Here is a 10667-nt window from a genome sequence, read left to right as displayed (position 1 = left end):
GAGAGGCATGGGTTAGACTGACTGGAAGTGGGGGTATGGCTGGATTTGTGGTGTTAAAGGAACTATAAACCAAAGTGTGAGCTATGCCGTCTGTTTCTACACGGAAGCCGGGCCAGGCTGGTTCCTCACACCTTCTTTCTCTTTCTTCCCCAGTTTCTAAGAGGGACTGAGGCCTCTTCTCTCAGCATGCTGCAAAACCTGTGGTCTCTGACACTAACTCCCTCCCCAGCCCGTGTCGTTGGACTGTTTGATGTCTCCTTCTACTCTGTATCTCTTTGTACCCTGTATCTATTTATCAGAAGCTGCTGCTACGTCTCTCCTCTCTGTCCTACCCTCTAAGTATCTGATGATGTATTTAGCAGTTTTAAGCATAGTCTCCCTTCCTCGCTGAGCATTAGGGAGGAGGGAAACGTTTCTCCTTTCTTCCTTATACTTGTTTCTTACACCAAGTGATGTCAGTCACTGAGTAGAGGTCACAAAAGATAAAGAAAAAAACGGGAGCTGGGAGGCTGCCATCCTTCTCTCTCACAAACACACATGTACACGCACACCCACGCGCACGCACACCCACCCACACAGTGTACATACAAAGCCTTAAGCAGAAGAATGTCTTAGCATCTACGAAAAGAGAGAAACAGACCCCCCCTCTTTACACAGAGCACAGAGGAGAACCCAGTGGAAGGTTTGTGACAATGCCCACCCCTCCACACATACACTCCTCACCTGAGTCAGCAGACTGCAGGTGGTGTCCTCTGTCCTGTGAAGTCGGCCTTTTGCTCCCTTCTTCCCCAGTTTGAGAGCATGGATTGTTCGAGGGACTATTTATTTCCCTTTCTGGCCCAAGCCTCTTTTGATACTTTCCACCCCAGATATCACAGCCAGAACTTAGAGTTGGTTTAAAACATTCTTCTGAAAAGTTGAGAGGGCAGACTGCTGAGAAACAGCTGCTCATCTGTCCGCACCAATAGTTAGAAGCAGGTGGAGTCAGGATAGTTGGCTCCCTGGGCCGGGGGAGTGAGCAGGCTGGAGGACTACCGTGTGCTGTCCTGTCACAGCACCCTCAGGTTGAGGCCAGAAGCTCTGTCTTTCTCCCATATTGGGCTGCATGTGCTTCCCACCTCTGACTTTGGTTTGGGGCTTCCAGTTTATTGACAGAATAGCTGTCTCTAGATGCCTTCCCTTCAAAATGGAGTTTGGCTTGTTCCTCCCCAAACAGAGTTCCCTCTATAATCTCCATCTGGTCTCAAGTGCACTTTAAAGACGGGTGGGGGAGCAGGATGGAGCATGGCAGCAGGCAGCTCCCCTGACACAGGATAAAGCTCTGCTTTTATTCCCACCACTGCAAAAGCAAGAGCGGGGTGTGGTGGTTCACACTTTCCAATGTTGTTCTCAGGAAGCCAAGGTAGGAAAACTGCTAAATTTGAGGCTAGCCTGGACTGCTACACAGTTAGATCCAGGAGAGCTTGTGCTATGATGGGAGAAACCTCTATCTCAAAATGAAAGAAAGGAAAGACAGACAGACAGACAGACAGACAGACAGACAGGAGGGAGGGAGGGAGAGAGAGAGTGCAAGAGAGTGCGTAGGGACTAAGAGCTTGAACCTAATGCTCTCCTCACAGCCATCCCAGCCCAGGCCCCTCCTGCCCAGCAGTGAAGAGGATGCTTCAGTTCAGATAGTCTTTCCTGCCCATCTGCTAAGGTAGTTTTCCAGATAACTGCAGGGATAAAGCTCAGTACTCAGCCTAAGCCAAGAAATATAGTAGCCAGATACTCGGTCTTACCCAGGATAGGGGACCAGGACTCTCCAACAGAGGGCAGCCTGCCGCCCAGACCCGTCTAGGCCTCGGAAGAAAACTCCCTGTGGATGACAGCTGGCAAATAGTGGGTTGTGACTCCTTCAAGGGAAAGTTTCTGCTCTTTTTCCCTATCAGGGAGTGATAGGGATGAAGACAACATCAGACTGGGAGAACCCCCAGGTGGCAGTTTTCAAACACTTTAAAAATAAATCCTATGTAGGATGATGTAAGCAGGATGAGCCTAGGGCTTTGACCGTGACTCAGTGGTACCGCGCGAAGACACTTAGTGTGACAAGTCTGGGGCTTCAGTCTATCTCTGGAACTGCAAAAAACCACAACCAAAATGGTGAAGTAATTCAGAGCTGGGAACTTTATTATTTCTTTCTTTCCATGCCCTACCCAGTGGAAAATGCTTGCTTAGTTAGAGGGCCCTGGGATAGCCCTAAGAGCTTGGAACTCACTTATTTGCAAGAGGGGTCCAATCTGCTCCCCCCACCCTCCACCCTGAAACCACAACTCAAAAGAAAGGTCAGGAGGTGCAGACAAATCACACTGCCTCAGAAGGAAGAGAGCGTCCTCTGTGGCTCACACCAGTAGGACACTTGAGAATCTGAGGGCGATCTTGCCACCCAACCATTCTTTCAAAATACAAGGAGGGAGATGTGGAGGTGTACAGCAGGGCAGACAAGGAAGGAGGTGACAGTGGTCAGCCTTCTCTTGGCAAGATGTAAGGGAAACGGCCATTTGCCACCCTAAAGAAACAGCCCTTCATCAGAAGGTTCTCAGCACACACACTCCTTGTGTTCACTACATCCCCTTCAGAGAGCCAGGCCACCACAGGGGCCCCTGGCCTGACCACTTACATCTGCCAAGATGAAATATTGCATGCCGGCGTGGGAGACAAACCAAACCACACAAATCCCAGTGTGTATTTACTTGGTGGACACAGATACCTTTAAAATAAAATGAATTCGATGATGACTGGTTGTCGCCTTTTTATTTGTTTTTTAAAGGGCTTTTGTCTGTTTGTTTTTATGTCAATACATGTTTTGCCTGCACATGTGTACGTGTACTGTGTATGTGCCTGGTGCCCTCAAAAGGCTGGAACAGGGCACTAAAGCCTCAGGAACTGGAGTTACAGATGGTCCTAAGCCATGATGTGGGCCGTGAAAACAGCCCAGTGGTTATACTGAACTGGCACACTAGCCCAGTGTGCTGATTTGAATGAGAATCTCATCCCCCAGTACCTGGAGCTGTTTGGGAAGGATTAGGAAGTGTGCATTCTGTTAGCTCTCTCAGCCTCCTGCTGTGGATACAATGTAAAGTCTAAACTGCTGTTGAACAGGCCTCCCCACTGGTCCCTGCCTCCTACCACACTCCCCTCCGTTCATGACTGTCATGGACTCAAAACCTCTGGAACTGCAAACCCCAATGCAAATGTTCCTTGTAGGGGTTGGGGATTTAGCTCAGTGGTAGAGTGCTTGCCTACCAAGCACAAGGCCCTGGGTTCGGTCCCCAGCTCCGAAAAAACGAAAAGGAAAAAAAATGTTTCTTGTACAAATTTCCTTGGTTGTAGTGTTTTGCTACAGCAATAAAAAAGTAAAACACTCTGTTTTTATTTAGTGAGACAAGGTCTCATGTGGCCCAGTGGCCTCAAACTCACTATCAGAATCCGTCCCTGAACTTCTGACCCTCCTCCCCAAGTGCTCAGATGACAGGGACCTGCTACCACATCTAGCTGAAGATCCTTCTCCCACTTCCCTCCTCTCAAATTTAGTAGTTAACATAGATTATACATACATGTACACAAACACACATATTCATGTGACATATATCCTGGCAGGTATGTATGTAGGTATCTGTATAAATATACAATCATAAGCATGTTTGTATACTTGCAGATGTTCTCCTGCATATTTCTAGAATATGTGACATTCTTCCTCCCCCTTGAAAATACATTCTGGAGATCCTTGCATGTCAATATATATCCATTTAACTTGCTGAAAAGTATAAAAATGGGGCTGGAGAGATGGGGCAGCAGTTAAGAGTACTGCCTGTTCTTCCAGAGGTTTTGAGTTCAATTCCCAGCAACCACATGGTGGCCCACAACCATGTGATCTGATGCCCTCTTCCGGTGTGTCTGAAGGCAACTATAGTTTACTCATATAAATGAAAATGGATCTTTTTAAAGTATATAAATATATATTTATACTATAGTTTTCCAACCATCCCATTATTGGTGGATATCCAGGCTGGTTATGAACTTTAACAGAACGTGTATCCTGCTCTCTTCATGTTCTCGCCTAGACCTTCACGGTCCCTAGGCCAGTTCCTCCCCCACTCCCCCGTGTCTCTATGCTCCCCTTGACAATGGACTCAATTCTGCTGCTCCACGATCAGCTAGCCCCATCATTCTTTCAATCTCCATCATTCTCTCAAGGCATCTGTGCTGGAGGAAACTACAGTCAGAATGTTGGGGCCACAGAGGATGAGTTTACAAACTCATCTGACCCTTGAGGTGGCCCCGACCCCTACCCTGTATATTTCATTTCAGTTGCCCTGCCTGCCATCCAGAGCACTAGCCTAGATCCTAACTCTCCTAGACCCACTCCACAATCTTTGTGGAGACAACCTTGCTCCTGGTTTAAAGGGAAGGCCAGGGGAATCGTGTGTGCAGTCACCCAGTTACATGACACTTCCCGGGGAGGAAGGAAGAAGTGTCTACTTAGTCCAAACAATGGACTCCGTGACAGATTGAAGGAGGGATACCATCAGTGTGTGACTGGTGTTTATTGGAGTGCTTCAGGAGCATGGGTGAAAGCTTACAGGAGCAGAAATGACTTAGAGACAGCTGCATCACCAGAGCCCAGCGTAGCTCAAGAAACCTAGAAGCAGCCCCACCTCTCTCTTTCAAGCAGTTCAGTTGGTCTGAGCCTCTTCAGGCAGATCAGGGGTCTCTGCTCAAGGCATCTAGGCCTGTCTGAGTCTCTCAGCTCTCTTCATTGCTTACATTTGCTTGAAGAGGGAAGGACTGAATGTATCTGCTCAGTTTGGGGGACTTCCTGAGCCTAACAGGCTTCCCTGCAAGATGGAGTGTTTACCTCCCTTTTGAATGAGCATCCTGTCTGAAGGAGCTTTTTCCCCCGATGCAAGGTTTTTCTCTTGAGGTGGACACAGACCTCCATGCTTACACTTTCAGGGGTTTTGTTGCTATTTCTTCCAAATTGAGACGTTATCTCTTTGGGAGAGGAAGGAAGATAGTGAGTAATTAATCAGGCTCAGAAAACTATAAGGAAAGCTTGGCACTTGGGAGGGAGACAGAGACAGGCAGATCTCTGAGTTCAAGGCCAGCCTGGTCTATAGAGTGAAGTCTAGGACAGCCAGAGCTATGAAGAGAGACCCTATCTCACATGCAACAAACAAACAAACAAAAACAAAAGAAAACAACAAAATAGAAAACTAAAGGGGGCTGGAGAAATGGCTCAGTGGTTAAGAGCCCCGACTGCTCTTCCAGAGGTCCTGAGTTCAATTCCCAGCAACCACATGGTGGCTCACAGCCATCTGTAAAGAGATCTGATGCCCTCTTCTGGTGTATATGAAGACAGCTACCGTGTACTTATATATAATAAATGAATAAATCTTAAAAAAAAAAAAAAGAGGGGTTGGGGTTTGGCTCAGTGGTAGAGCGCTTGCCTAGGAAGGGCAAGGTCCTGGGTTCAATCCCCAGCCCCGAAAAAAAGAAAAGAAAAAAAAAAGAAAGAAAACTAAAGGAAAGTACAAGACCCAGGAATTTCAAATAATTTCCAGAGTTGAAAGGTTCCAAGTTTGTGTCAGCAGGAGAGATTTCTCTGAGAGAGACGACCTCCATAGAGTTGCCTGCAGGGAGCTCCATAGGTTCAACCTCTAAGCGGTCACTGTTTGGCTTTTTGGTGATACATTTGTCTTTGAGTCACTCCTGCAACCCCACCCCTCCTTCAGTAAGTAGACCCTCACTCCTACTTCAGGGAGCAACCCTTCACCCCTACTTCAGTAAGTAACCCTTCACCTCTTCTTCAGGGAGCAACCCCTCACCCCTACTTCAGTAAGCTATGCCCCTCCCCCTACCCTTTAGTTCACTAAGGTAAACTCAGGGGGAATCGTTTCTATAGTAGATCTGTCGAGAACAGGCATCACTTCACATCCTGAAAGGCCACACAACTAGAGCCCAGCAGGGCCAACAATCAAGTGAGGGGCAGTTACATGGTCCCAGTGAGGGGTGGTAAGGCTGTGGTTGAGGATGATGCCTGAGGTGGAAGTGTTGGGAGGAGACACTGAAATGGCTTCCTCCCCTGTGTTTGGGGGGATGTGCTTCGTGCTGTAATGGTGCTTGTGCACTTTCTGTTATCTCTGGTGAGATTCACAACGAAGGCTGAGGCATCATGGGGGTGGGGTCCTAAGGATGCTGTCTTGCCCCTTGATGAGCAGGCTCCTCTATATGAGTATAGGGATACCCTCCAAATAGCTGACACAACATGTATGTTGTCATCCCTGAAGGGGCAAGAAAGAGAGTCAGTCCGAAAGCAGCTGTTGTCAAGTTGCTTGTCTTTTGCTGTGGACGTTTAGTCATCCAAACGCAGTTTAGCTGTCTACCCAGAAAGAACTTACCACGGAAGAGGGTTAATTATGAGAGCAGGGCGGGTGGGCGGAGACTACAGATGCTATCCTCCACTGAGCTCTGACTAGGCAGGGAAAGTGGATAAAGGGAAGGAAAAATGGGGGTGTTGGCTTGCCATTCCTTATAGAAGGTAAAAGGGGAGGGAACGTACAAACTAAATCTGCAATAAAGGGCTGCAGAGATGGCTCAGAGGTTAAGAACATCACCTAGTCTTCCAGAGGTCCTGAGTTCAATTCCCAGCAATCAAATGGTGGCTCATAACCTTATAATAAGATCTGCTGTCCCCTTCTGGCCTGCAGGCATACAGGCAGGCAGAGCACTGTATACATAACAAATAAATAAATCTAAAAAAATACATTCTGCACCAAAGAGCTTTTCCTGGGATAAAAAAAAATCTTAGAGCCTGTTGGGAGAGAATTAAACAGTGAGGAAGGAAGGAGGGATAGAAGATGTCCCTGGCCAGACACTTAACTCGGGGTGAGGATGAAATGGGGTCCTTAATAACAGTCTAGTTCAAGAAACTGCTGATCAGGGAATAGTGCGCAGATGAATTGCTGACATTGGTACTGCCTTTTTTTTTTTAAAGAAAATTATTTTTATTTTATGTGCATTGTTTTTTTGTTTGTTTTGTTTGTTTGTTTGTTTGTTTTTGAGGGTGTCAGATTCCCTAGAAATGAGATTGCAGACAGTTTTGAGCCAACATGTGGTTTCTGGGAATTGAACTCAGGACCTCTGGAAGAGCAGCCAGTGCTCTTAACCACTGAGCCATCTCTCCAGCCCCCTGATACAGACTTGTAAACAAGGAAGGAAAGTGTGATCCCCAGCCTGGCTGGGGAAGCTGGGGGACGCCTGGGAAGTTGCATCTGAATATAATCACCCAGCCTGCCTGAGGCAAAACTGCATTGTCTGAGACAATAGAAGAGCTCTCTTTGCTCAGTGGGTTGGTCATATGTCTATCATCAGCTGAGGTCCCCATGAATATCAGAGAGCAATTGGAAGGACAGACATTCCTGAGAGAATTGAGCATTTGACAAGCAGTAGTTTGTGTGCGTGTGTGTGTGTGTGTGTGTGTGTGTGTGTGTGTATTATATCACATAATTACATCCACTACATAATTATGTAATATACAAAATATACAGTAGACATATAGTATACATATCATACATTCACTTAGCACAACCATTTCCACTGGAAACAGCTGCAGTCACAAAGCCAGCACAGCCGTTGGACAGTGCTCCCGTTATGCTGAGTCGGATGTGCTGTTGCTGATGTTTCTCTCACCTTTAAGCTTCGGTCTCTGCATGTTGGATTCTCGCAGAGTTTCTTTTTTTTTTTTCCCCCCCCCGGAGTTGGGGACTGAACCCAGGGCCTTGCACTTCCTAGGCAAGCACTCTACCACTGAACTAAATCCCCAACCTCGCGCAGAGTTTCTGCATTATGATTAATTTTATGTCTGAGTCTTTTTAGGAAAGCCCTAAACTCACCATCTCTTCTGCTTTTAGGGAGGTAACGTTATCTGGGCCTATGTGGACGTCTTCCTTAGCCTTGCAGATCATGATGGGCGCAGATGAGCACTAAGCTAGGAATTTCTAAATGAAGCTGAGACCCCAAAAATCCTCTTGGGGTATCCGCCGCTAAGCAAACTCAGACCATAGAATTGGAACACGGTAAACTCAGAAATGGTTGACTGACTCTGACTGGCCAGGAGAATTGGTAACAGATCCAAAGCTTCTTTTTTACAATATGCTTAGAGTTCCCTGAAAAGGTAAAGACAGGGGATAATATGGGGCACACCCCTGGAGGAATAGGACACAGTAACTAAAACAGACTAAAATAACCTTCTCCTACTTTCCGGCATTGCTGATGGATAAAAAGAGTCATTTCAGATATTTGCAGGTAGGGTGTCTGGAGTGCTCCAACACTACAAGCCCTGCCAGCCTAAAAGCAGGCTGTCAGATAACAAATGTGCTTGTTGTGTGTGGAGAGCTCTGGGGGCCGATTCTAGGAATTTGGCAAGAATTCAACATTGGGCTAGGACAAGAAAGTAGGCTCAAGGTAAACACAGTTGAGGAATTTATTCTTTGTATCTTCATGGGTCTTGTTAAGACCTTGAATACAGTAATCATGACCTCTGTTTATGCTTTCTTTGTTCCTTGACTACTTTGTTTATGCCTCAGGACTGACCATATTCTTTTTTTTTTCCCCCCCCCCCGGAGCTGAGGACCGAACCCAGGGCCTTGCGCTTGCTAGGCAAGCGCTCTACCACTGAGCTAAATCCCCAACCCCAGGACTGACCATATTCTTTGTATGTACCTAGAATGATATAAAACCAGACTGGAAAAAAAAAAAAGCCCTTTTCAGCCTCAGCACTGGTTGGAGTCATGATATAATGTTGTCTGATTGCCTTTTCTTTCTTTAATCCTCACTCCCTCCCTTGAGACCCTGTTGACTGACTGACTGGCTTGCTTAGCTGTGGCAGAAACATTCCTTAGATTCTTTGAATTGGAATTATAAACATAGTATCTGTTCTATTTGTGCTGTCTAATTGGGACTAAACTTGTAACCCTGATCGTGTAAGGAAAAACTAAACATATGTCCAAAGGCAAAATGACGTAATCAGTACTTCTTAGATAATCAATAGTCTGTCTTTGTTCTGTGAAACCTGTTTAAATAAGGAAGCAACCTGATTGCCAGTCATTCAGAGATGCAAGATTCCCTGATCTCAGCGTCTGACTGGCTCCTCCCTCTTGGACTTCCCTTCTCCTCTTGGGAATCTGTCAACCCTGGCATTTACTTACTTAGACTTTTGGAGATGTTGGCAGGATCCCATTGTGCAGTGCTGGGTGGCCTGAAATTCACTTTGTAGTACAGGCTTGAAGTCACAGAGATCGTCCTTCCTCTGCTTCCCAAATGTCATGAGACAGGAGCATGCCAGTGAATGTGAATGGCTCAGACTGATAAGTTATTTTCTGTGTTAAAATGAGATAATTCAAGCCAGATTAAAAACTATAAGGTTGGGGATTTAGCTCAGTGGTAGAGCGCTTGCCTAGCAAGTGTAAGGCCCTTGGTTCGGTCCCCAGCTCCGGGGGGGAAAAAAAAAGGGCTGGAGAGATGGCTCAGTGGTTAAGAACACCTGACTGCTCTTCCAGAGGTCCTGAGTTCAATTCCCAGCAGCCACATGGTGGCTCACAACCATCTGTAAAGAGATCCGATGCCCTCTTCTGGTGTATCCAAAGACAGCTACAGTGTACTTATATATAATAAATGAATATATATATATATATGTATATATATATATATAAAGTAAGTTTATTGGGAAGCTGTTCTTGAGCAGGCAAGTTCACTGGTCCCGAGGAAGGAAGCCAGGGATGTCACCACGAGAAGGGCAACTGTAACGAGAATTTTTAATGCATTTATTTTATCTATATGACTGCTCATTCTGCATGTATACCTGTATGCCAGAAGAAAGCATCAGACCCTTATAGATGGTTGTGAGCCACCATGTGGTTGGTAGGAATTGAACTCAGGATCTCTGGAAGAGTAGCCAGTGCTCTTAACTGCTAAGCCTAAGACAATCTTTTATAAGCATTGCCTGCCAATAAAAAAAGCCAATGGCTAATGATCTGAGGGAGGGAATAGGAGGTGGGGCATTGGCAGGAAGTGAGAGGATTCTGGGAAATAGTGAGAGAATAAAAGGAGATGCTGTGTGTGTGTGTGTGTGTGTGTGTGAGAGAGAGAGAGAGAGAGAGAGAGAGAGAGAGAGAGAGGAGGGGAGAGGGGAGAGGGGAGAGGGGAGAGGGGAGAGGAGGAGAGGAGAGAGGAGGAGAGAGGAGGAGAGAGGAGGAGAGAGGAGAGAGGAGAGAGGAGAGAGGAGAAAGGAGAGAGGAGAGAGGAGAGAGGAGAGAGGAGAGAGGAGAGAAGAGAGAGGAGAGAGGAGAGAGGAGAGGGAGAGGGAGAGGAGAGGAGAGGGAGAACCAAAATGTCTTGACTATATAGGAAAGAACCTCTGGGGAAAGGGCAGCCTAGCCCCTGGGCTGGAGAGTTCAGAGTTAGAGGTTGGGTATGCCAGGTAGGGACTGAGGGATGCTGGGAGAACCTGGAGATTAGGTCTGCTTTGGTATGTAAAGTATACATACCAAAAAGGCACTTCAGCTCCTTAACCCAGGGTCTGAAACCAAACAGGACTAGTGTGTAATTGGGCTTATAAAGTGCTAAAG

The 10667-nt window shown here is 46.6% G+C and overlaps 1 protein-coding gene across 3 annotated transcripts in view; it reads left to right on the top strand.

Annotated features, from left to right (window-relative positions):
- The window catches only part of Kif5a (kinesin family member 5A), a 39614-nt gene extending 36837 nt beyond the window's left edge, over positions 1-2777 (top strand). For 2 of the 3 annotated variants that reach the window (XM_087557306.1, XM_087557305.1), the window contains exon 28: positions 154-2777. In XM_087557306.1, the coding sequence (XP_087413432.1) occupies positions 154-160 (7 nt within the window). In that variant the 3' untranslated portion in view covers positions 161-2777. 3 annotated transcript variants of the gene reach the window in all.
- Positions 2778-10667: the final 7890 nt, after the last annotated feature.

The sequence above is a fragment of the Rattus norvegicus genome, chromosome 7 (assembly GCF_021556685.1).
Source record: "Rattus norvegicus strain SHRSP/BbbUtx chromosome 7, alternate assembly SHRSP_T2T, whole genome shotgun sequence".
NCBI lineage: Eukaryota > Metazoa > Chordata > Mammalia > Rodentia > Muridae > Rattus > Rattus norvegicus.
Note: the sequence above shows the minus strand (reverse complement) of the source record. Positions and strands in the feature narration are given on the sequence as shown.